Source organism: Bufo bufo, chromosome 1 (assembly GCF_905171765.1).
Source record: "Bufo bufo chromosome 1, aBufBuf1.1, whole genome shotgun sequence".
Taxonomy (NCBI): Eukaryota; Metazoa; Chordata; class Amphibia; order Anura; family Bufonidae; genus Bufo; species Bufo bufo.
Genome location: NC_053389.1, coordinates 319,524,820 through 319,551,012, shown reverse-complemented (window position 1 = coordinate 319,551,012; position 26,193 = coordinate 319,524,820). Strand labels below are relative to the sequence as shown.

At 44.9% G+C, this 26,193-nt stretch overlaps 3 protein-coding genes across 7 annotated transcripts in view; 2 read left to right on the top strand and 1 right to left on the bottom strand.

The window, feature by feature from the left end:
- Positions 1-1,449, top strand: part of TMCO6 (transmembrane and coiled-coil domains 6) — a 64,027-nt gene extending 62,578 nt beyond the window's left edge. For all 4 annotated transcript variants that reach the window (XM_040441821.1, XM_040441830.1, XM_040441833.1 and 1 more), the window contains one exon: positions 1,316-1,449. In XM_040441821.1, the coding sequence (XP_040297755.1) occupies positions 1,316-1,351 (36 nt within the window). In that variant the 3' untranslated portion in view covers positions 1,352-1,449. The remainder of the gene's footprint in view (positions 1-1,315) is intronic.
- NDUFA2 (NADH:ubiquinone oxidoreductase subunit A2) lies at positions 1,373-14,311 on the bottom strand. The gene is made up of 3 exons (XM_040441846.1): positions 14,154-14,311; positions 10,881-10,987; positions 1,373-1,621 (listed from the first exon to the last, which is right to left on the bottom strand). The coding sequence occupies exons 1-3, from the start codon at positions 14,255-14,257 to the stop codon at positions 1,530-1,532; spliced, it is 303 nt and encodes a 100-aa protein (XP_040297780.1). The 5' UTR covers positions 14,258-14,311; the 3' UTR covers positions 1,373-1,529.
- An 80-nt stretch (positions 14,312-14,391) lies between these two features.
- The window catches only part of IK (IK cytokine), a 50,130-nt gene continuing 38,328 nt past the window's right edge, over positions 14,392-26,193 (top strand). Inside the window, exons 1-7 of one of the 2 annotated variants that reach the window (XM_040441791.1) lie at positions 14,392-14,508; positions 16,444-16,507; positions 17,729-17,821; positions 18,179-18,238; positions 18,366-18,533; positions 19,822-19,936; positions 20,028-20,098. In XM_040441791.1, coding sequence (XP_040297725.1) covers positions 14,493-14,508; positions 16,444-16,507; positions 17,729-17,821; positions 18,179-18,238; positions 18,366-18,533; positions 19,822-19,936; positions 20,028-20,098 — 587 coding nt within the window. In that variant the 5' untranslated portion in view covers positions 14,392-14,492. Of the gene's footprint in view, positions 14,509-16,443; positions 16,508-17,728; positions 17,822-18,178; positions 18,239-18,363; positions 18,534-19,821; positions 19,937-20,027; positions 20,099-26,193 lie in introns of those variants that run through there. The other variant, XM_040441799.1, reaches the window with a different exon arrangement.

Below are 26,193 nucleotides of genomic sequence, written 5' to 3'. Positions count from 1 at the left end.
TTCCGTGATCTTACCATCGGCTCTATAAATGTCCGGAAAGTAGGTCGAGGAAAGCCTCCTTTATGGAGTCTTGACCAGTCATGGTCCTTCCGTTGGCCAATCGTATATTGTCTATATTTTTTTTAGGATCCTGGCTCGAGATCACTCTGGAAAGGAGTTTCCCTGGTCACCCCGGCTCAGTAAAATATTTTTGGCCCTTAAAAAATTTACTCTGTTGAGCCTTTTCCAGCAAGAAGTTGGAATATGCTTGTGTGGTCTTCTGCATTATTTCCCTATTTTCCTCTGACCGATTTATGTAGAAAGTTTGTGTTGCTAAGGAGGCTTGTTTTTTTTAGATTTTCCTCATTTTCCTTTCTCAGATTTGCGATGCTACTAACCATTATTCCCCTCATATAGGCCTTAAAGGGTTTCTGTCACCCTGCTAAACTCATTTTTTTTTTTTGGGCTAGTTAGATTGCTCATAGTGCGATATAGCAGAATATAATGGTATTACTTACTTTCATGCGGCCGATTCTTTATAAAACGAACTTTTATAATATGTTAATGAGGGCTCTACCAGCAAGTAGGGCGTCTACTTGCTGGTAGCTGCTGCTGAAATCCGCCCCCTCGCCGTGTTGATTGACAGGGCCAGCCGTGATCTCCTCCTCCGGCCGGCCCTGTCAGTAATTCAAAAATCGCGCGCCTCGCGTCATTCGGCGCAGGCGCTCTGAGATGAGGAGGCTCGTCTCCTCAGCACTCCCTCAGTGCGCCTGCGCCGATGACATCACCGAAAGAGAAGACGTCATCGGCGCAGGCGCACTGAGGGAGTGCTGAGGATAGGAGTTTAGCAGGGTGACAGAAACCCTTTAAAAGTATTCCATACTACCTGAATTTTAGTTGACCCATAATTGGAGTCCCAGAATTGATCGATTTCCCCCTGTATTGTTTCATGATTCTTTAGTATTGACAACCAGTAGGGATTCAATCTAAAAGGAAGCCTTACTATTTGTTTATCATAGGTCAGGCAAAATTCAAGGAGTAGTGGTAGGTGGTCTGAGAATGACCTAGTTTTATACTTCATTCGTTTTACATGTCGTACATATTTTTATTTTTTTTAAGAAAAGTCCTGCATAGTTATAGTCTGATATAGCCTGTCACCCATTCATTTCTAATGGACCCGCTGAGTACAGGACTCCCAACTTTCAGATCAAACAGCTATTCCACTTTAAGGTCAGGGATCTGCCATCTTGCCTTGCTCTCCTCCATAACAGAAATATTGTAATATATTTACTATACCTTGTAAAATGAAATAACTTTTTTTTTTATCTACTTTTAGATAGAGGATGGACCGGGGACTTCATCCATGAAATAAGGAGCAGGTGGAGAAGAAGAATCTCTGTACAGTAGTTTTTATTCAGCCCACAAAGAATAATTGTTCATATTTTTGTAATAAAGTGATTTTCACATGCATGGATGGATTTCTTTTCTTAGATTGAGCACAGTCCAATAGGTGACGATTTCATCTTCTGCTTCACTACAGACTGGTTGTGTCACTGCTTGCTGTTCACAACAGACTCCAAGGCTTTGGCCACTTGGTCAGCAGACTGATTCTGAAGTGGGATGCTCACTTCTTTCCCAAAGTCTAAAAGGAGATAGTATAGGATAAAGAATCATAACTCAAACCCTATCAACATTAATTGAATTGACCTGATTTGCTTTTCATTTACTCCCATTTAGGTCAATTTTTGAACAGAAGAAAACCCAAAAGGACAAAATTGGTCTTCACAAAACAAACCACAGGCATTTGCATCATAGACTCAAATATGTGTTCAAGGGCCAAATATGGTGGTCTCCTGCACAAATGAAGGCATATATGAAAAATATGTGCCATGGAAGAGCAGACCTTTCAATCTGAGCCCAAACAGTGACATTGCGGGGCTCCGATCAGTTACCATGATAGGCCTGGGAACCTTCAGCAGGCCCCAGGCTGTCACGGTAATCTGCCCAGAATCCCATTCACCATAATGGGATTATCTAAAGATTCCAGGTTCTAGCCCCCTAAGGTTTATTATGTAAAATAAAAATTTCAAATCAACCCCACTTTCCAATTTTACGTTTAAAATAAACATAACCGGTATCAACATTAGGGCTGCAGCAAACTATTATTTTAGCAATCGAGTATTCTACCGATTAGAGTACTCTAATAAAAAAAAATAAGACTACCGTTTTTCTTTATAAAAACTCAGACCCCCTGCCATCAGTCCCCAACACCCTTCGTTCGCCCCTGTGCAATCAGCCCAATTGCATCAGTTCGCCCCCGTGCCATCAGCTCCACTCCCCCCCAACCCCAGTGCCTTCAGCTCTCCCCCACACAGTGCCATCAGCTCTCCACCACCCCAGACCCATCAGCTCTGCTCCCCCTTGTGCCACAGTGATCACAAAGTAGTATGTACCCCAAAAATGGTACCAAAAAAAAAAATTGTCCTGCAAAAACAATCCCTCATACAGCTCTGTACACAAATATACACCATCAAGTTATGGCTGGCAGAAAAGGTTTTTATAATTTTTTTTAGGAAGTAAAACAAGACGTAGAATAAGGATGTCATGTCATTTTTAGTGCACAGTTAAGCCATAATCAAAACCCAAGAAACCTTGTCGGAATTAATTTTTTTTCCAATTTCACCCCACTAAAAAAAATTTCCCTAATCTTTCAATACATGACATGGTAAATTAAATAGTGCCATTAAATAATACAACTTATCCTGCAAAAAATAACCCCTCATATGGCTATATGAACAGAAAACTAACATAAAAAATAAAAATATGGCTATTGGAATGTGGGGAGGAAAAATGAAGATTACTCTTACCGGTAAGTGGATTTGCCTGAACCTACGACAGCACCAGGGGGAGAGAGAGGCTCTGCTCCCACAGACAGGAAACCTGAAGCATAAAGAGGCGGAGGCTCTCCCACCTCAGTATGTTTTTTCCAAAGATGAGAGGAAACTCCGCCCGTAATTATCATTAAATTTTTATTTATTTTTTTGCAACACCACATACGTGCATCAACCACCAATCTAGTAGGGAAGGGAAATAAGGGTGCTGTCGTGGGTTCAGGAAAATACAATTATCGGTAAGAGTAATCTTCATTTTTCCCCTCACCCACGACAGCACCACGAGAGTGAGAACCAAGCAGACAATCAGGGTTGGTTGACAGCTGAAAGCACCTTAGAAGCGAAGGAAAGATCCGAAGAAGAGTCTAACTGTAAGCGGTAGTGTCTGAAAAAGGTAGTTGCAGACCAAACAGCCGCCTTACAGATATCCTCTATAGATACAGCAGTCCTCTCAGCCCAAGAAGTAGAGATAGCTCTAGTAGAGTGAGTCTTAGGCCCTCTGGAGGAGACTTTCCTGAGGAAGAGTAAGCCAATGATATTGCTGAAGTAATCTATCTGGCCAAAGTATTCTTAGATGCTGCATGTCCCTTTCTTTTCCCCTGAAGAACAACGAGGACAACCTCCTCCAGTCTTTAGTCTTGGACAAATAATGTATTAAAGACCTTCTAACATCAATAGAATAAGCCTTTTCCTCTTCTGTAGATTGTGACTGATAGAAGGTTGGGAGCACAATTACCTGAGATCTGTGAAACTTGGAGGACACCTTGGGAAGGAATGCTGGATCAGGTTGAATGACTACCCTATCTTCCAGTATAGTAGTATAGGGAGGATTGTTGGAAATACTCTGGAGTTCACTAATCCTGCGGGCTGAAGTTAGAGCTACTAAAAAGGACAAGTTTGAATGATATATATTTTATGGAAACCTCCTCCATATAGTCTTAAAGGGATGCTTTATTAAGGCATTTAGAACCAAATTCAAATCCCAAGGCGCAGCCCTGGGCAAAAGATTGAGAAGAATGGGAGACTGATATAAAGAACCTAACAATCCATCGATCTGACGCCACATTATCATTAAACAAAGCCGAGAGAGCCGAAAACCTGGACCTTTGAGGTGTTAAGATAACCCTAACTGCAACACCTTCTGAAGGAATTCTAACACCTGGAAAATCAGGACTTTGGAAGGGATTTCCCTAAAATCAATATCAGCTAAAGTCAGAATTTTTCTTCCAGACTCTGGCATAAATGGAAATTGTTACTTTCTTTCTTGGACGAAAAACCCCTCTTGGCTAGCAGGAACCTTTCAAATGAAAAATTGGTCCCTGAGCCAGAAGGTCAAGGTTCTCTGGAAGGACCCACGGGTCTGACACAGACATCTTTCTCAGGCAGGTAAACCACATTCTCCTGGGCCAGAAGGGAGAAATCACCCGAGCATGATCTTCCCTGATCTTCTGTAACACCCTGGGAATCAAGGGAAAAGGAGGGAAGGCATACCCCAGGGGAAAATTCCAACTGTGAAGGAAAGCATCCAGACCACAGGGGAATCCCTCTGGAGATAAAGAAAATAATTCCTTACCTTTCCTGTTCTGACTGGTAGCAAACAGATCTACTGAAGGAACCCCCCAATTGTCAGAAATTTTATTAAAAAGCTCTTAGTTTAGACTCCACGACCCTTGGGAAATAACGTGACGACTCAAAAAAATCTGCCTGAATATTCTCTGTGCCCCTGATGTGAACTGCTGAGATGGAACTACAATTACTTTCTGCCCACTGAAGAATCTCACTTGTCATCAACTTTAAGGCCTTGCTCCTTGTACCCCCTTGTTTGTTTAAATAGTAAACTACAGTGCTGTTGTCAGACATGATTCTGAGAGGTCTGTTCGATATTAATGGAAGAACTTCTAACATAGCAAATTTTACTGCCATAAGTTCCTTCATATTTGAAGAGGCTGACCTCTGCCCATCTTGCCATAAGCCTTGGATTGAGTGTCCTAGGATATGAACTCTCCAACCCCAAGGACATGCATCTGTAGTCAAGCATAAAAGATTCTTCCTTACCCAGGGAACCCCTTGGGTTAGATTGTCTCTCAGCAACCACCTTAATTCCTTTAAGGTCTGGTCTGGTATAACTAGGCAAGACTCCCAAGCTGACAAAAGAACCCATTGTAGGCCTCTTGAGTGGAACTGGGCCCACACAACAGCTTGAATACATAGATGTCAAACTTCCCAGAATAGACATACCTTTTCTCAGGGATATTCTTGGGTTCCTGGCTAGATCTTGTATTTTTTCTCTTAATTTCGCAATCTTTTATTCCGTTAAGAAACACCTCTGTACCTTTGAATCCAGTAGCAATCCTAGAAAAGTTGACTCTGAGAAGATTCTGGTCTTGATTTATCATTGTTCAGGAGCCATCCCATATTTTCCAGAGTCTGAGATACATTCTGTACTGCCTTCCTGCAGGACTCCTCCGATTCTGAGACTATCAAAAAGTCGTCTAGATAGGGGATGAAAACAATGTCCTTTTCCCTGATATGAGCTGCCATCTCTGAGATGATCTTCGTGAACACTCTTGGTGCCATGGACAGACAAAAAGGGAAGGGCTTGGAACTGTAGGTGTCTGACCACTCCAAGCTCTACAGCGACCCGGAGGAACCTTGGATAATCTTGATGTATGGGGACATGAAAGTAGGCATCTTTTAAATCCAGAACCGCCATGAAGCAATTGGGGTACAGCAAATTTATTGCTGATCTTACGGTCTCCATCTTGAACTTTTTTAAGATCAAGAACCCATTTAGCTTTTTTAAATTTATAATAGTTCTGAAGGTACCATCTGTTTTTTTCACTAAAAAAGAGAGGAGAGAAAAAACCTTCTCCCTCCTGTCCCTTTGGAACTGGAATCAAGACTTCTTTTCTTATCAATTCTAAGACCTCTAGCTCTATAGAACAGTTTGTCTTTCCAGTAGTCTTTGTGACTACAAACCTGTTTTGAGGAGTAGAATAAAACTCCAACTTTAATCCTAGACCAATGGTGTCTAAAATCCAGGAACTGTTGTAAATTCGCTGCCATGCAGAAAGAAACTTTGCTAGTCTTCCTCCCACAGGCAACCTGGCATCATTGTTGATCACCTGATTTTTTCTTATCACTGAAGGATCTGCCAAAGAAAAAAAAAACTTCCGCTTCTCCTTTGTGATCTGTATCTAAACTCCTTGTCACCTCCATCTCCTTCCTTGTTACCCTGAAAGGAACGGTCAATTCTACCTATAGAGCTGTAACCCCTACCGGAAAAGGTTTGGACAGGAAATTTCTTATTATTATCAGCTGCCTTATCTAACAGTTCATCTAAAGCAGCACCAAACAAATACTCTACCTCACAAGGGACTGCACACAATTTTTTTCTTGGAAAGCAAGTCTCCGCTCCAACCCTTTAGCCACAAAGCCCTTTTGGCTGATTTAGCGAGGCCAGAAGATCTAGCCACAAGCCTAATAGAATCTGCTAATAAAATCAGCTGCTTTCTTATTGGTGGGAAGACCTGCCAATATTTCCTCCCTAGGACATTTGTTCTTTAACTGATCCTCTAACTCAGAGAGCCAAACAATTAATGAACGGGCAGTATAAGTGGATGCAATAGAGGGTCTAAACGAGGATGTAGATGCCTCCCAGGCACCTTTTAGAAATTCATCTGCTTTCCTGTCTAATGGATCTTTAAAGGGAACCTGCATCCTCAAAGGGGAGACAAGATCTTTTGGTAACTTTAGAAATAGTGACATCTATCTTATGCGCCTTGTTCCAGGGAGCACAATCTGCTTCTAAGAATGGATATTTTCTCTTAAAATTCTTAGAAATATAAACTCTTCTACTAGGCTTATTCCACTCTCCTTTGATTAAAGACAAAACGTTTTTATGTATAGGGTTAAGCCCCCCAAACATCAAATCTTGCATGGACTTTGGTTCTTTAGAATCTTCAATGCCCATGGTCGATCTTACTGCTTTTAATGAAGGATTATTATCTTCCACTGGAAAAAGGGCCTTCCCGTCTCTTCTCCAGACGAGTCAGACGATACGTCAGAACATGGATCCTCAAAACAATGAAAATCCTATTCTTGCTCTGAGTCAGAGGAGCTCACCAAATTTAGATGCTGAATTCTTCTAGATTTTTCTCTCTTTTTGACTCCCCGATTTACTAGAGGACCTCAGACCTGACCAATGACTGAAGGTTCTTATAAGGCCCCCTGCACACGAACGTGTGCTTCCCGTTGCTGTATTGCGGATCCGCAATACATGGGTGCCGTTCTGTGGGCATTCTGCATCACGGATGCGGACCCATGCAAATCCGGAGATGCGGAATGGAAGCACGGAACGGAACCCTACGGATTGCTTCCATTGGGTTTCGTCCCGTACTTCCGTTCCGCAAAAAGATAGAACATGTCCTATCTTTTTGCGGAACGGCCGGGTCGCGGACCCTTTAAAGTGAATGGGTCCGCGATCCGCTGCCCCACGGACTGTGTTCGTGCATTGCGGCCCGCAGCACGACCACGGGGTGCACACGTTCGTGTGCAGGGGGCCTAAAAAGAAGGCGATTCCCCTGCTACCGTTTTGTCAATGCAGACCTGACATAATTTTTTCAAGTATTCAGAAGGCAGAGGGCATCTGCATAGGGTACATTCCTTATTTTTTCTCTTAGACACAGCTTTCTTAGGTTTCCCCTGTAATATACATATGTGCCATTAACATAAGAATTATATAAAATAATGGCCAGAGGCCGCTCACCCCCCTTCAGGTACCGAAGCTGGTGTGGAAGCAGGATCTTCCGTAATATTTTTGTCTTCTTCCATGGTAGTTAGCTGTGGGATATAGTACTCCTAATCCGTGTTATAAAGAGAACAACCGCCAGCAGACTATACACATGCTATTTGCATGAACTTGCCGGCAACTACACTTCGGGTTACGCGCCTTTTAAAGGGTTTCTGTCACCCCATTAAACCGTTTTTTTTTTTTTTTCCTTTAATAATAATCCCTATAGTGCGATCTCATGATACATAATCAAATTAATAATTTTGGTTCAGTAGATTTTGCTAAAAAACGATTTTTAAAATATGCTAATTACCTTGCTACCAGCAAGTAGGGCGGCTACTTGCTGGTAGCAGCCGCATCCTCCGATGGTAATGACGCCCCCTCGGCATGCTGATTGACAGGGCCAGGGAAGGTAATCCTTCTCTGCTGGCGCTGTTAGAATTTGAAATGTCGCGCCTGCGCCGTACCTGGCTTGAATCGGCGCAGGCGCACTGAGAGGCGGCCGCTCTGCTCGACCGCTCCATCCTCAATGCGCCTGCGTCGATGACGTCATCGCATACACCCGGAAGAGAAGACGCCGGCGATTGAAGCCAGGTACGGCGCAGGCGCGAGATTTCAAATTCTAACAGCGCCAGCAGAGAAGGATTACCTTCCCTGGCCCTGTCAATCAGCATGCCGAGGGGGCGTCATTACCATCGGAGGATGCGGCTGCTACCAGCAAGTAGCCGCCCTACTTGCTGGTAGCAAGGTAATTAGCATATTTTAAAAATCGTTTTTTACCAAAATCTACTGAACCAAAATTATTAATTTGATTATGTATCATGAGATCGCACTATAGGGATTATTATTAAAGAAAAAAAAAAAAAACGGTTTAATGGGGTGACAGAAACCCTTTAAGCACCTCCTATGATGTCATCCCCGCGCGCTCCAGACTTACAGCGCCTTCGCGTTCCACCGACGTCTTCCGCTTTCTGTTAAACCATTCAGCAATCCGGAAGAGTCCGCTCCTCCCCTGGGCCTTACTCCTCGTTGCCTAAGGTGCGCTACTACGCCACCAAGAAGCCATATCCCACAGCGCTTGAAAGCCCTCTGTAACGGCCAACGCGCCTCTGCAGGTCCCTCGGCGCAAGAATATGCCACCATATATTATAGAAGACCGCAGGTAAACCAGAGATACCCGGGGAAGAAGCCACCTATAGAACTTTATTCTTCCCTTCAGAGACAGGAAACCATACTGAGGTGGGAAGAGAATCTCCACCTTTTTATGCTTCAGGTTTCCTGTCTGTGGGGGCGGAGCCTCTCTCTCTCATGGTGCGGTCGTGGTTGAGGGGGGAAAAAATAAATGCAGAAATGAAAGTGGGCCCGGTACTTAATGGGTTAATGGAACAGAACAACAAGAAACCATTGCTGCTGATGTGAACTTAACCTTTATCTTTAGCAAGCTCCCGCTTAGGCTACTTTCATACAGTCAGTATCTGGAAGCCAAAACCAGTAGTGGAAATTACAAGACTGCTGTCCATAGCATTTATATAGCACTTATCGACACGACACCTGCCCTTTTTTAAGTTATAGCGGAGCGTGGTATTTGGCATCTCCAGTAGCCCCAGAGAGATGAATTAAGTGGCAGCATGTATGCTTGACCAGCCCTATCCTTGTCTGTAATGTGGACAATCATAGAACATGTTCTATTTTTTTGCAGAATGGTCATACGGACACAGAATGCACACAGACTCATTTCTATTCTTTTTGCGGAACCATTGAAGTGTATGGTTCTGCGCATGGGCACAAAAAAAAAAACCGGAATGGACATGGAATGTTCATGAGCCCTAAGGCTACCTACACACAGGTGCGGGTTCCCAAACAGAATTTCTTTGCAGATTTTTGTGTTGATTTCTCAATGTCACTTGCGGATTTGCCGCAATCTTACCATTTGCATTGCAAAGGGTGAAATCTGCACAATTGATATGCTGCTGATTTCAAGGCATGTCAATTTCTGCATGTAACAAATATGCAGTTGTACATGAGATTTGGTACTGTATTACGCTGCAGTTTTTATGCACAAAAAATCCGCATATGATCCACAATGTGTGCAGGAAGCCTAAGGGAGTCTCCAGGGCAGGCCAGTGGTTTGTCTTTGTGTCATTCAATAAATCAGGGAGCCAGTTACATTGCTTACTAGGCAGCGTCCAAAAGAGTTAAAAGGGTTTTCCAGGATTTTTTTCTACTTATGACCTGTCCTCTGGAAAGGTAATCAATATCTAACCAGTAGGGGTCCGACAACCAGGACCCCTGGAGACCATCTGTTTAAGGCTACTTTCACTCTGGCGTTTTGGCTTTCCGTTTGTGCGATCGGTTCAGGGCTCTCACAAGTGTCCAAAACAGATCAGTTTTGCCCTAATGCATTCTGAATGGATAAGGATCTGCTCAGAATGCATCAGTTTGCATCCGTTCCGTCTCCATTCCACTTTGGAGGCGGACATCAAAACACTGCTTGCAGCGTTTTGGTGTCCGTCTGACCAAACTGATCCGTTCTGACACACAATGTAAGTCAATGGGGACGGATCCGTTTTCTATGACACAATCTGGCACAATAGAAAACGGATCCGTCCTCCATTGACTTTCAAAGGTGGTCAAGACGGATCCGTCTTGGCTATGTTAAATACAAACGGATCCGTTCTGAACGGATGCAGATGGTTGTATTATCTGAATGGATCAGTCTGTGCAGATCCATGACGGATCCGCACCAAACGCGAGTGCGAAAGTAGCCTAAGAAGGCACCGGTGCTCCTGTGAGCGCTGTGGGCTTCTCTCTGCTCACCAAGCACAGCACCGTACATTGTATAGCGGCTGTGCTTGGTATTGCGCTCACCCCATTCACTTGAATGGGGCTGAGCTGCTCCTAGGCCACATGAAATAGTCATCACTGGCTTAGGAAAAGCAGAGAGAAGGCAGTGGAGCTAACAGAAGCACCTTCTCAAACAGCTGATCGGCAGGGGTCCTGGGCGTCGGACCCCACCAATCAGATACTAATGACCTATCCAGAGGATAGGTCATCAGTATTAAAGTCTCAGAAAACCCCTTTAAGCAACAGACCTTGGCCAGAAAGGCCCATGTAGCATCTCCAGGTTTTCAAGTACAGGTGGAGCACATTGTCAGTGTTTTACCAGCGTTTCCACCATAATCTCCATGTTGGACACTTTTTACTTTACATATACTCACCATATCTTGCCCACAGTTTGGGTTGAACTTCAGAACATTCTCTGATCAGTATAGGAAATTCTGGATTTGCCTTTTTGAGTGCGACATAGTTCTGCTCAATGAAATCTCTAAGGAAAGAGAACAATTCCAGCTTATCACACCTAAATGTTTACTACTGTTATATACAAGAGATACTAGTTCTTGGAAACTGCTATAGAACAGAACAAAAAAAATACAAAAAAAAAATGTTAATAGGCCCCACGTACCATGTTAACATTTACGCATATGCATCTATTAGGCCTCATGCACATGACCACATGTATTTTATAGATTCGCGAAATACAGATACCATCCTTGTTGCATCCACATTTTTTGTGGACTCATTGGGCCAGATTTATCATGACTCTGACAGCTCACTCCACTTTCACATATGGCTAAAGTCAGTTTTAGCCAAGTCAGATTTATGATCGGCCCTTTAAGGCTGTAATAAATGTGGTTTGACGGTAGCAGTTTATCCGTCAGTAAGCAGCTTTACAAAAGTCGCACGTTTTTATGAAAAAGTCGCATGTTCTATTAAAAAGTCTCATAAGATAAGCATGGTCCTCACTGGAGTGAAATTGGGACTTTTTTGCAACTTTTTTGCGACTTTTTTAAATAGTCCCAATAGTAAATCTGTCTAGAGATTCATTTACATAAGAAAACACGCCCACTTTCAGAAAACTGGCGAGCATAGTGCAGAGCAGTAAAAAGTCGCAAATTTGTGCGCAGTTTTAGCGTTTGGGACTTTTTCACTCCATTATTCTGACCTGAGCTAATGATAAATCTGGCCCATTGACTTTAAATGGTCCATGGTCTGCATTTTGCTGTCAAGCATAGGACATATTCTAACTCTTTGCAGAACGAACATATGGATGCGGAAAGTCAATGGGTCCGAAAAAAAAAAGAAGTTTCAATTCAGATGGCACACCCAAAAAAATAAGTATAAAATATCTCCATACGATGTAGTCACCATACTGCCATTTAAGGCTATGGAGACCTCGAGTGCCATTTTGTACTACCGATTTACATGTAATTTGAGTTCGTTTTTTTTTGTTTTGTTTTTTATTAAAAATGTTGCTTTGACGTCTACACAAGTTTCACAATACATAGCAAGCTTCAGAATGCATTCATAGTCAAATCTGTCAGAGAGCTCATCTGTGGCGTCACACTGCTGGGTGCAGGTTTGTGTATGCCTAATTTAAATATCCCACAATATACCCTAAACGGAGAGAAAACGCTTCAGGATAGGGTCTGCATTGGGAAACAAACCTGTAACAGGGTGTTCATTTCTGGACGAACACTTACAGCTTAAAGGAGTTGGCCCATCTGGGACATTGATGGCATAGTGGTAGGATATGCCATCAGTGTCAGATAGGTGTGTGCCTCACCTGTGTGACCTATCTCCAGAATTGGGCCCCCAAAGTGAGGGGAGAGCAGCCAAAGCCGCACGCTTTGGTATTTTAATAAGTCCCATAGCGGTGAATGTAGAGCGCACTGTGCAAGTGGGGGCAAATCTCCTTCACCACTATAGGACTGCTGGAGGCAGCTCTGCTATTTTCAGAACTCCCATAGCGGTGAATGGAGGGTGGCTGCGTGAGTACAGCTGCTCTGCCTTCACCTCAGGGGCCTCGTTCTACAGATAGAAGTGAGTCCCGCACCTATTGGATACTGATGATATACTCTAGAGACGTTCCATCCATGTCCCAGATGGGCCGACCCCTTTAAAGGCAATATGTCACTGGAAAATGACCTATTGTTTAACAAGTTTTTATGTTAAACGTTTTTGGGGGAATTTTTGTTGATTTAAAAAATATCCTGCCGTTTTCACACTCTCCATTAAGCCTAATTTTAGGTGCCACTTCTTGGTCTGTTCAGATCACTTTTCAGCATCCCCTTATCATCACATACAGGATTACCACAACAGGTATCACCCATGTAGGATCCACCATGGCTTACTTTGTGGCAAAATATTGGTGCACATTATTGCATTTTAAGCCACACCCCTTTCCAGCCGAACACCACCTGGTTGAGTTGTTAAAACTGGTGATCAGGGCGCAGTAGATTATTCTTTTTGACATATTTGCTCCATAAATAGGTTTTAAAATGGTTTTCCAAGAATTAGATATTGATGGCCTGTCCTCAGGACAGATCATTAATATCAGATCACTTGGGGTTCTGACACCCAGCACCCCCCTGATCAGCAGTTTGAGGAGGCTGTGGCGCTTTCATGAGCACAGCGGCTTTCTTGCAGCTCAGCCCCTTTCACTTTAATGGGACCGAGCGGCACCTAGGCCATGTGACCAATGAACATGCTACACTGGCCTAGGAAGAGGCCACAGACCTCACCGCAGAGCTGTGCTCTCCTCAAACAGCTGATTGGCAGGGGTCCCAGGTGTTGCACCCCTGCAGATCAGATACTGATGACCAATCCTGATTACAGGTCATCAATGACAAAATTTCATTATACCCCTTTAAACCTAATGCAACATTTTGCACCAGAAATGCATCAAATGTTACATTTTATTCCAACAGAAGCCAAATAGGGCTACTTTCACACTAGCGTTATTATTTTCCGGTATTGAGATCCGTCATAGGGTCTCAATACCGGAAAAAAACGCTTCCGTTTTGCCCCTATTCATTGTCAATGGGAACAAAACATAGCTGAACAGAACGGAGTGCTCCAAAATGCATTCTGTTCTCATAACGGAGAGCAAACCGCAGCGTGCTGCAGCTTTCTTTCCGTCTTGAGATGTGGAGCAAAACGGATCAGTCATGACGCACAATCCAAGTCAATGGAGATGGATCCGTTTTCTCTGACACAATAGAAAACAGATCCTTTCCCCATTGACTTTCAATGGAGTTCATGACGGATCAGTCTTGGGCATGTTAAAGATAATACAACCGGATCTGTTCATAACGGATGCAGATGGTTGTATTATCAGTAACGGAAGCGTTTTTGCTGAACCCTCCAGTAAAACGCTAGTGTGAAAGTAGCCCAAGTGTCAACGAATTTCAAAATATGAAATTCGCTCATCTCTACTGGGTGACCTTGTTGAGGAGCTGAATGGGTTAATATAGACTCCCTGGTAGTCTGTAGACAATGTACAGTCTTGAGGAGTGTTTATTGCCCTGGAAAGCAGCAAGCATGTAAAAACTACAAGTCCCAGCAAGTGACATTGCCAGGAAGGTGACCCCTGGGGTCAGACTCTTCCGGTTACAACCCGCAGTCATGTCTCCCCTCCGTCTTCACCTCACCTGACCCCCTGGCTGCCCGCCGACCTCTGACACAGGTGAATCCTGATCTCTCTCACATTCCTGCTTAGCTTAGACCCGATGTTTCTCACTATGGTGGCCGCCATATTTGCCTAAATTTACGCAAACCCCTGCAGCCAATCACAGATATCCAAGGCTAATAAGTGACAGCTCTCCTAGCCAATCAGCGTCCACCGGCCTCCAGCGTCATCTGATAACGTCTCATCCAATAAAATTACACTATTAGATCACGTGCTGGCGACCGGATCTAGTTAGTGCACAGGGACTTCTGGGTCATCCGAGGTGTTTCCTGTTTATGGTTGGTGTATCTTAACCGTGAAGATGCCCGAAAGAGACAGTAAGTCGTAAATATTATCATGTCTTCTATGTACGGGACTAGTGTGTAGTTACCGCAGGTGCACCGGCAGAGAGCGCTCCTCCACACATTACACGGCCTTATGTGTGTAGTCACGGCAGGACCCCGGTCCGAGCAATATTGCTACTCGTGTGCAGCACCACAGGCCCTTCTACATACAGTAGTTAGTAGTAGCGTCCTCACACTGCTGTTCACTGACTGTAATGTGAATCCAAACATGGCGGCTTGGATTGGATTGGATTGCAGCTCCCGTGCGTGGCGGCTGTGGCTTGGATTGCAGCTCCCTTGTATGGCCCCTCTATCTTGGATTGCAGCTCCCTTGCGTGGCGGCTGTGGCTTGGATTGCGGCTCCCTTGCGTGGCGGCTGTGGCTTGGATTGCGGCTCCCTTGCGTGGCGGCTGTGGCTTGGATTGCGGCTCCCTTGCGTGGCGGCTGTGGCTTGGATTGCGGCTCCCTTGCGTGGCGGCTGTGGCTTGGATTGCGGCTCCCTTGCGTGGCAACTGTGGCTTGGATTGCGGCTCCATTGCGTGGCGGCTGTGGCTTGGATTGCGGCTCCCTTGCGTGGCGGCTGTGGTTTGGATTGCGGCTCCCTTGCGTGGCCCCCTCTGGCTTGGATTGCGGCTCCCTTGCGTGGCCCCCTCTGGCTTGGATTGCGGCTCCCTTGCGTGGCCCCCTCTGGCTTGGATTGCGGCTCCCTTGCGTGGCCCCCTCTGGCTTGGATTGCGGCTCCCTTGCGTGGCCCCCTCTGGCTTGGATTGCGGCTCCCTTGCGTGGCCCCCTCTGGCTTGGATTGCGGCTCCCTTGCGTGGCCCCCTCTGGCTTGGATTGCGGCTCCCTTGCGTGGCGGCTGTGGCTTGGATTGCGGCTAGCCAGAGCTGGAAATATACTTCAATAAGGCAGAACTATGCTTCTACTTCCAGGACACCATACACATTAGGCTTCCAGTGCTATCGCAGGCATACTGGACGGTGCGTTCCTATACTTCTTTCATCATAGCCAGGCCTGAGGAAGGACCATTGGTCTGAAACATTGCTACTGGCTACCACTATGGTGTAGTTCTTAGGAAATAAAGTCTACAGTGTGTTTCTCTTATTCTCTGTTCTTTGATACTTAAAGGCTATGGACACCTTTTGGGGGCAGTTTTTTTTTTCTATTATTGCATTATACTCATTTTGAGATTTATGAAAAATAATTTTTTCAATTGGTCTTTATTAAAAATATGGAGTCCTTTTTTCTGTACAGAGCTGAGATGCTCTAATAGCAGGATCTGAATCTGCCAGCTCCCCGATGGACTCCTTATCTCCGCTCTCTGACATAAACCCTCATTATAGCTCAGTTTGTATCTTACTGATAATGTGGCTCAAATAACTGTTTAGTACTGATTCACACAGCTAGAAAAACTGTTAGAGGATCTAAACCTTTATATAAACTTATAATATGTTGTCCCTAATGCCGTAATAAAACTGTTTCTAATATACTTTATTAATCAATTTTCTATTTTTACCACACTGTTACCTCCCTAAATTGCACCATTCACTGTGCGCTTAAAACTCAGTTCTCCGTACACCACTGACAGCTCAGCCGTGTACAGAGTACACATTTTATCAATGGGGCCGCAGCAGCGCTGTGAGTACGGGCAGGAGTGCATATTGCTGCCCGTGGCCCCTGGGCTATTACTAACTCTTGGTATAGCATATGGGTACCCTGTACCCATGTACTATGCCAGGATTAGCTGAGCAGAGCAGGCTCCTGCTCAGCTGAGAGAACTGTATGTCAGCTCTTAGCTTAGTGGCAAAGTTCCTCATATCTTTACTTGTCCGCATAGCAAGATGAGCATGCACCCTAAGTTGTATAAGAGAGGACACGTCGCCCTAAAAGAGTTTACGTCATAATAATACTGTTGTTTCTTTCTCTCAGGTGAGTTGTTTTCCAATCCCCTGGCCCCAGATGGCCATGAGGTGGAAGATCTGCATTCATTCCAGTAAGTAACATTTCGATGCTGCACTTTGATTAAATGTCGCTGGAATTACATTGTATGCAAAAGTTGTACAACACTATGCGAATGGAACAGCAGCGCACATGTTTGAGCACTGCTCCATTCACCTCTGTGAGGCCAAGAGCAGCAGTCCTGGAAACTGGGAATATCGGGGAGCCCGTTCTCATGAATGATAGGGGTCTGTCCACTGTTACCCCCAGCAGTCATCCATTTACTGCCTGTCCTATGCATAGGTTATAAGTGTTAGTTGTCAGTCTTTTTATTTTACAGTCTGCGCCAGTTTTATGACTCTGTGGTTTAAGAGTACGTTTAGACTGTTCTGACTGAGCAGGCAATTATTGGGAAGGCTCTATGGAGTAGTCCCTAACACTAGTTCCTACCTGTTTATGGGCCGATGAAAGCTGTAATGGCACCGGACGGGGTTAAAAGCAGAGTGTGCTTGGCGTGCATGCTGACCTGCATTCCCTGGACTTTGTGTGGCTGTCATGGCCCATAAACAGGTAGGAACTAGTGTTAGGGACCACTCCATAGAGGCGACCTTGACGTGGTGAGTGGCTTATTACGCTTTGGCCAAAATGTACACCAATGCCTCATCCAGCATGGAGGCAGGGCAGAATTCTGGTTGCATAGTGCTATCACATTTGTATTTTCCGATTGTATATGTATTTCGCCATAGTGATGTGCACCACATACAGGGTTGTGCTGACCCAATCACCCACAATTATTGGGAAGGGACCGTTCCTTCCTGATAACGTCCTGCTCATCAGTGCAGGTATGAGGATAAGCAACAGCTACTGCGATTGCTTGTTCACCTAGAGAATCATTGTTTCTGAGCAGCAGATCCCCGTTTGCACAGCACAATCAACTGCTCAGAAATGATTTAATGCATAATCATTTCACCTGATGAACGAGCGTTCTTGTGGCATCTTTACACAGGCAGATTTGGGAGCAAGCGTTCACACCCCCCGCCCCATTCGCTTTGCATTTTGTCAGCAGCAATCATGTGTTTACACACGACGATATGCTGCTGACCATCAACGGTTGTGTGATCAGCTACAGCTTTACACAGGCCGGTTATTGTTTGTCCAGGCATTTGTTCCCAATAATTGACTCAAACCTTGGCCTTTGTAAATGGGCACCTATGTATAAGCAGCTCTAATGAAATGACGTGGTAACTGTATGCATCTGATCTATCATTATTTATAGGTCAAAGCTGACAAATGAAGACTTCCGTAAACTTCTTATGACCCCTCGTTCAACGCCTTCTTCTGCACCACCTACAAAATCCCGTCATCATGAGTAAGTACATAAAGGAGTTTCTAGGGCTATGTCCACTTCTGTATTTTAGCAAGCCGTAAACCGCTATGGCCTGCCGGATCCCTGCTCACTGTAATGAGATCTGTCGGCGGGGTGGGGGAGCTGCATTTTTCCAGCAGAAAACAGACATTCATGCCAGAAACACAACGGATCCCATTATAGTGAATGAGAATCCTGAAGGCCATGGCGATGTCTGGCTATGCCTGATATGGAAACTCCAGTGGTCTGTTCCTCTGCCTGAACAGGGTACCGTAATGCAGATGTGAATCAAGACTTGTTATAAATGGGAGTGAAATACTATTTTTAAACACTGTCCCAATTGAACTTTGTACCTTCTAGGATGCCACGCGAGTATAATGAGGATGAAGATCCAGCTGCCAGAAGAAGGAAGAAAAAAAGGTAACCAGATGGCTACATTGTTAAAAACCCGAGTGATAACAGAGAAAGTTTCACAATCAAAGCAGATGTTTTCCTTAAACAGTTTTTATTCTGTCTGCAAATGTTACCCTTTCTTTTCTTAATACAGCTACTATGCAAAATTACGACAGCAAGAAATTGAACGCGAGAGAGAACTTGCTGAGAAATATAGAGACCGAGCCAAAGAGCGACGAGATGGGGTCAACAAGGACTACGAAGAAACTGAACTCATTAGCACGACAGCAAATTACCGAGCAGTCGGACCTACAGCAGAGGCGTAAGTTTTAATCATTTAAAAAATATATATATTTTTTAATTCTAAAAGTTTGTGTTACTAAGGGCTATTTTTTTTTAACAGAGAGAAGGATAATTTTTTTTTTTTTTTTGTTTCTGCCATACTTATGTTCTAACCTCAGGGAGTTTGATATTGATGACCTTTCCTCATTAGATCAGCGGGTGTCCGACTCCCGGCACTCCTGCTGATCAGTTGTTTGACTAGGCTACGTCCTCAGGTAGTATTCAGGTATTCCAGCCCTGGCCCATTCACTTTAATTTGGTTGCGGTCCTCACCAGGCCCATTGTCTCTTCAAACAGCTGATCAGTGGGGGTGCTGGGAGTCTCCTCTGATTTGATATTAATGACCCATCCTGAGAATAGATCATCAATATTGAGCTCCCAGGAAAACCCCTTTTAAAATGAGTTGCAATTTGCCTAAATGGCGTTTTGAAGAATTTTCAATGCACGATTGATGGTGGGTCTTTTTTTCTCTAAAACATGACAACTGAATGGGCTTAACTTCAGTACCAAACACGGCCACAGGAGTAAGGCTAGTTTCCCACTAGTACTTGGCATCCTGCAGCTTGTTCTGGCAGGGACATTAAAGTTTCCATCAATGCAGAGAGCCTGCCGGATATTAAGTTCTAGTGTGCAACTAGACTTGAATGGCTGAACTGCAGCACCCAATAACACACTGCTCGTTTGTTGTTCTGGTCAGTACCCCACAGATCGTACATTGATGAGCAATGTAAAATCTCAGGAAAACCTCTTTAGAGTGGTTTCACACACAACAGATTTGGAAAAACACCACTGGATCCACTTCTGGCTTTGATTTAAAAAAAATGCATGAAAGCATGTAGTGTTGTGTTCCCAAAAAATACTGGTTCAGATCTTCTAATGTGTCTGCATCTAGAATATGTCAAAAATTTTGTGGAAATTGGCACAATTTAGGCAGTTTGGTGCAACTAGGGAGGTCATCGTCTTCCCACCGAGCCCCCCCCCCCCCTTCCCTGCTTTCTCCAAAGGGAGGTCCTTGAGGGAAAGGGTAGTTAGCTATGCCAAATAAAAATCTGCAACATGAACTACAGTGTGGATGTGGATTCCTACTGAAATCAATAGTACATGCCTAGGAAAAAACATATCCTTATGATTTTGTTTTCATATGACACTGTTTAGATGGACAGGTCAAGCTACGGCTATTGTATGGATTAACAAAGACTTCTCCCCCACGCACACATGTCCTAAAAAATGATATGAGGTTAACAGGTTCTTTGCACATTATTTTGCAGTGACAAGTCCGCAGCAGAGAAAAGGCGTCAGTTGATCCAGGAATCCAAGTTCTTGGGTGGTGACATGGAGCACACTCACTTGGTGAAAGGTCTGGATTTTGCTCTGTTGCAAAAGGTATACAAATCTGGTTTATAAACCAGTCTCTTTACTGGAGATTGTTTAGGTAGTAGAAAAGCTTATGGGTATTGCTATTCTGTATTGTTAGGTTCGTGCTGAAATTGCCAACAAAGAGAAAGAAGAGGAGGATATCATTGAAAAGCCCCAGAAGGAAACCAAGTAAGTATGATGAACTTTTTGTATAAAATAATGTTTCCTTTCTGATAGATGAGTAGAGAAGTTATACCTAATTTTTAAACTACCGTACAAAATTGACACCGCTTCTCAAAAGGAAGCCAGCTGTTTTCAATGCATCCAGCTGCGCAGAGCCCCCTATTCACACTGACAGCATATATTAGGGATGAGTGAATCGACTTCGGATGAAATATCGAGCATTCCGTACAGTATTAGAATGTATTGGCCTTGGAACTGAACCCGAGTCTAGGAAATGTTTTTTTTCTCATCCGTATTATTGGGGGACACAGGCATTGACCATGGGTATAGGAGGCAGACACTAAGCACACAAAGTGTAAGCTCCTCCCTCTTCAGCTATACTCTTCCTACGGGGACTAAGTTAAATCGGTTTTAGCTTAGGGTCTGTAGGAGGCAGACCTTCCTGCGTTGCAGGTCTGCTAGCTTTACAAATTTTTATCTTTTTTTCAGTAAAAGTCCCCTCTGTTTCCGGTGTAGCGTCCCTCATCAAGGGGCCGCACACTGAAGATGGTGATCCGGCTGGAGCCAGGGGGGCAGAAGACTTCGGACAGGTGAGTAGCAGACTGCCCACAGTGCCTCCCCCCCCCCCCCCCCCCCCCAGTTCCCGCTCCTCCCCATGTGTTATGGTCCCCATGTGGTCGCCCTGTACCATGGGCAGTAAGAGCCCTTCAAATGTTAAATGGCACCTGGTGCAAGGCTCGGGGCTGCTCTTGTTGTGTGGCCGACCTGCCTCTGTGTTGAGGAGATCGCTGCTTCCACAGGGCCATTGGTAATTGAGGCCCCGGTTTAATTTGGGGCCTACTACTGGGGGGCGTCCGTTTTCACGGAGGCGTCCTCCTGAAAGCACCTGGGAGAGGAGTGGGGCGAAGTTTCCTCCTGCGCGCCACTTCATGGTCGTCGCGTCGGTTCTGGGGCAGCCGGGGCCATTGTTAATTAAGGCCCCGGCTTCTGACGAGCGGTGGGGGGGGGGGGGGGGGCGCTGAGAGCTGGCGTGATTTTTGGCGGTGTGGCTTGTTCGCACTGCCGGCTGCTGAGCAGAGGGAGAGTAGGCTCCGCCAACTTCCGGGATTTAAAGCACCTGGCGGGACGCTGACGGACTGGTTTGCTGCACAGGCTGGGTAAGTGCTGTTTGTCCCTTCTTACAGGGCTTAACCTTCCTCGGCGCCAGGATTGTCACTATGTCTGATCCCAGACTCCAGGTCCCAAAACAGGCGGTCCCTTTGGTGTGTCATTTTGCTTGTGCGTCGTGTCGCACACAATTTCCATCCCCTCAGTCAGACTCCCTCTGCTTTGCGTGTGCTGCGCCACCATCAAGTGGCTCGGCCCCGGACCCGTTGCTTCCCGCTGCCCAAGCTATGGAAGAACCGGAATGGGCATGTTCCCTGTCTAGGGTGGTGCAGAATGTCTCCAATACCAACAAAGCTATTGTGGATATATTGGGGCGTTTGTCGTCAAGGCAGTCCTATGACCGGTCCGACTCTGGGGATCATGGGGCGCGTACCCATTGCGGCCGTCCCGCAAAACGGGCCAGAACATCCTTCCTCAAAAGGGTGTCTGTCTCCCGTTTCCTCGGCCTCTCCTCCTCCTCCTACTAGAGTTTCGATTCCGAGGAGAGAGGGTCATATGAGGATGTTGTATCACCGGAGGGTCAGTCGTCCAAACTGTCCTCCATGGTGGACAATTTATTTACAGCAGTTATTGAGACGTTGCAGGTTGAGGATCATCTGCCAGCGTGGGTGTTTCCTTTTAGGAAGTCCCGTCATTTGCACAAGGAGTTTGATTCCTCTCTCTCCAAGGAGTGGAATTTCCCTGATAGACATTTCTTGTTGCCAAAACGCTTGAACCTTTATCCTTTTCCGGAGGATTTCACTAAGAAATGGTCGGCTCCACCTATAGTGGACCTGCCAGTTTCCCGCTTGGCTAAACATACTACCTTGCCACTGGCGGATGGGGCTTCTTTTTCTGATATCAAAGATAAGAAGCTGGAAGCGTTTGCAAAATCTGCCTTTGAAGCAGTGGGCACAGCGCTGCAGCCGGTGTTTGGGGCAAGTAACTCACGTCAGGGTCTCGACTCGGGAGTCCCCTCGGGGGAACTTGCAATGTAGCATGCCAGTGCATATATTTGTGAAGCATCTTTGGACGCGGCCAGGTTTATGGCTCGTGCGTCAGCCCTGTTGGTGGCTATTCACCGTACCCTATGGCTATCCTACTGGACGGCAGATAATGCTTCAAAGCGGACCCTGACGGCCCTCCCCTTTACTGGCGGCAGACTTTTTGGTAAGCGCCTGGATGAGATCATTTCGGACGCTACAGGTGGTAAGAGCACCCATTTACCACAAAACAGGCAGTCTAATAGGTCAAAAAAGCGGAAGCCTTTTTCTCGCTCATATCATTGGGCAACACAGGGCCGTGGGTATAGCTTGCTCCTGCCACTAGGAGGCGACACTAGGCTGAAAACTGTTAGCTCCTCCCTTGCAGGCTATACCCCCTCCAGCCTGGAGAGAGCATATCATATCCGTTTTTAGCTTAGTGTCGTAGGAGGCAGACCTCCCTGCTTAGCAGGGTGGCTCTTTTAACTCCTTAAGGACGCAGCCTTATTTCACTTTAAAGAGGACCTTTCACCGATTATTACACTATGAACTAACTATACAGACATGTAGAACGGCGCCCGGGGATCTCACTGCACTTATTATCCCTGGGCGCCGCTCCGTTCTCCTGCTATGTCCTCCGGTATCTCCGTTCCCTAAGTTATGGTAGGCGGCAGATTGGCCAGCGCTACAGAAGAACAATCGCATTGCAGAGCTCACAGCCTGGGAGAAAATAACCTCTGCGCTGCGATTGGCCAGCGCTAGAGCAGAACAAGGGTAGACTCCGCCTACCATAACTTAGTGACTGGAATCTCTGCCTACCATAACTTAGTGAGCGGAGATACCGGAGGGCATAGCAGGAGAACGGAGCGGCGCCCAGGGATAATAAGTGCAGTGAGATCCCCGGGCGCCGCTCTACATGTCTGAATAGTTAGTTCATAGTGTAATAATCGGTGAAAGGTCCTCTTTAAGGACCAGGCCATTTTTTGCAAATCTGACCAGTGTCACTTTAAGTGGTGATAACTTTAAAACGCTTTTACTTATCCAGGCCATTCTGAGGATTGTTTTTTCGTCACATATTGTACTTCATGACACTGGTAAAATGGAGTAAAAAAAATTCTAATTTGCCAAAAATTAGGAAAAATTAGCAAATTTCCAAGTTTCAATTTCTCTACTTCTATAATACATAGTAATACCTACAAAAATAGTTATTACTTTACATTTCCCATATGTCTACTTCATGTTAGGATCATTTTGGGAATGACATTTTATTTTTGGGGACGTTACAAGGCTTAGAAGTTTAGAAGTAAATCTTGAAATTTCTTAGAAATTTTCAAAAACCCACTTTTTAAGGACCAGTTCAGGTCTGAAGTCACTTTGTGAGGCTTACATAATAGAAACCACCCAAAAGTGACCCCATTATAGAAACTACACCCCTCTAAGTATTCAAAACTGATTTTACAAATGTCGTTAACCCTTTAGGTGTTCCACAAGAATGAATGGAAAATAGAGATACAATTTAAAAATTTAACTTTTTTGGCAGATTTTCCATTTTTAATATTTTTTTTTTCCAGTTACAAAGCAAGGGTTAACAGCCAAAGAAAACTCAATATTTATGGCCCTGATTCTGTAGTTTACAGAAACACCCCATATGTGGTCGTAAACTGCTGTACGGACAGTTTTTTTTTGACACCATGTCCCATTTGAAGCCCCCCTGATGCACCCCTATAGTAGAAACTCCATAGTTTTGTTGGTACTAGTTTAGGGTACATATGATTTTTTTGGTTGCTCTATATTACACTTTTTGTGAGGCAAGGTAACAAGAAATAGCTGTTTTGGCACTTTTTTTTTTTTTTTTTGTTATTTACAACATTCATCTGACAGGTTAGATCATGTGGTATTTTTTTTAGAGCCGGTCGATACGGACGCGGTGATACCTAATATGTATATATTGTGAGAAGGCACAAGGTGCCATAATAGATGATAGATACGTGTCACCGAGGTGCCTGGCCTCAGTGAAATGAACCGGTAATGTTTTGTCAGTAACCCTAGGTTACTGACAGTTGCTAGAGGTAGTTTAGCTGCTAGCTGCAGCTGATCCGGGCCGGGTTTCATTGGAGTAGTCAAAGAGCAGGGTGGGATGATTACTCCCACGTATCCAGGCCAGGTGCCTATTTAAGCCAGGAATCCCAGGAGAGCTGGGGGTGTGGTTCCTAGTCTGGAAGTGTAACAGACTGGGAGTAAAGCTGTGTGGTGTGTAGCTGTGTTGCTGTGGATAAGCCTGCCATTGCCTAATTTTCCCCTCTCCAGCGGATGGTGGAACTCTGGAACTACAGAGGACTGTGAGTTATACCATTTCATATGGACTGTGTTTCTTTCTGTTTACCCGCTGAAGTAAGCGAGCATTTGTTAAGGCTGTGTTGAACAAAATAAAAGACTATTGTTTAAATGACACCTGAAGTCACTGTTTGAGCTGATCCCCACAATATATATTTTTTATTTATGTAAGTTTTACACAATGATTTCATTTTTGAAACCAAAAAAATCATGTTTTAGTGTCTCCATAGTCTGAGAGCCATATTTTTTATTTTTTGGGCGATTGTCTTAGGTAGGGTCGAATTTTTTGCGGGATGAGGTGACGGTTAGATTGGTATTATTTTGGTGGGCATACGCCTTTTTGATCGCTTACTGTTGTACTTTTTGTGATGTAAGGTGACCAAAAAAATGGTTAATTTAGCACAGTTTTTATTTTTTACGGTGTTCATCTGAGGGGTTAGGTCATGTGATATGTTTATAGAGCCGGTCGATACGGACACGGCGATACCTAATATGTAAATTTTTTATTTATTTTTTTCCTATTTATTTTTATTTTTTTTACTTTTTATTTGTGGAAAATTACGTTTTTGTTTATTTTTACTTGAAACTTTTAATTTTTTGGGGGAAAACTTTTATTTTTTTTTTAACTTTATTTTTTGTCCCACTTTGGGACTTCAACTTTTGGGGGTCTAATCCCTTTTACAATGCATTCCAATACTTCTGTATTGGAATGCATTGGCTGTATGAGTAATACTGTGTGTATTACTCATACAGCTTCTGGCCTGTGAGATCCAGGGGGCTGGATCTCACAGGCTCGTCACCGGAAGGCAGCGCAGATGCCTAAGGAAGGCATCGCGCTGCCTTCCTTGCCATCGGGTCCCCCCTACAGCCGCATGGGGACTCGATGGCATTGCCGCTAGCCGCCGCCGCAACAGTGAAAAGCCGCAAACCGCAGGTCTGAATTGTCACGTCACGGGACCCCCCCCCCCCTCGCATTTTAGCCAAGGTACCTGCTCAATGATCACCGCCTGCCGAGTCCTTAAGTATCAGGACATCAGGGCGAACCTGTCCTCAGATCCTTCGCAGAATCAGGAGGGAAGGCATCAAGACAATCCTGATCACCCCAGACTGGCCTCGACGAGCTTTGTACTCAGAGATCATTCTTCTAGGACAGGGATCAGCAACCTTCGGCACTCCAGCTGTGATGAAACTACGACTCCCAGCATGCACACTTGCTTAGCTATTTTCAGGACTCCCATAAAAGTGAATAGAGCATGCTGGGAGTCGTAGTTTCAACACATCTGGAGTGCCGAAGGTTGCTGACTGCTGTTCTAGGAGATGCTCCGTGGCCTCTGCCACTCAGAACCGATCTACTCTCCCAGGGCCCAGTCTTCCATCAGAGTTTAGATGCGCTACGTTTAACGGCGTGGCTATTGAAACCTTTCTGTTGAAATGCAGAGATTTTTCTGATGCGGTCATTCGAACTATGATTAGGGCCAGGAAACCTTCCTGTTCCAGGATTTACTACCGAACCTGGAAATCCTTCTTGCGCTTCTGCGAAGAACGAGCTCTTCCTCACAGGCGGTTTTCCCTTCCTACGGTACTAGCGTTCCTTCAGTCAGGATTGGATCTGGGCATGGCTCTTAGTTACCTCAAAGG

Coding starts and splice junctions, on each gene's coding strand:
- NDUFA2 (XM_040441846.1), bottom strand. CDS start 14,257: ATGGCGGCCACCATAGTGAGAAACATCGGGTCTAAGCTAAGCAGGAAT. Junction 10,988..14,153: donor GCGGGCAGCCAGGGGGTCAG/GTGAGGTGAAGA, acceptor CTCTTTCCTTAG/AGATTTCATTGAGCAGAACT. Junction 1,622..10,880: donor CAAACTGTGGGCAAGATATG/GTGAGTATATGT, acceptor ATCTCCTTTTAG/ACTTTGGGAAAGAAGTGAGC.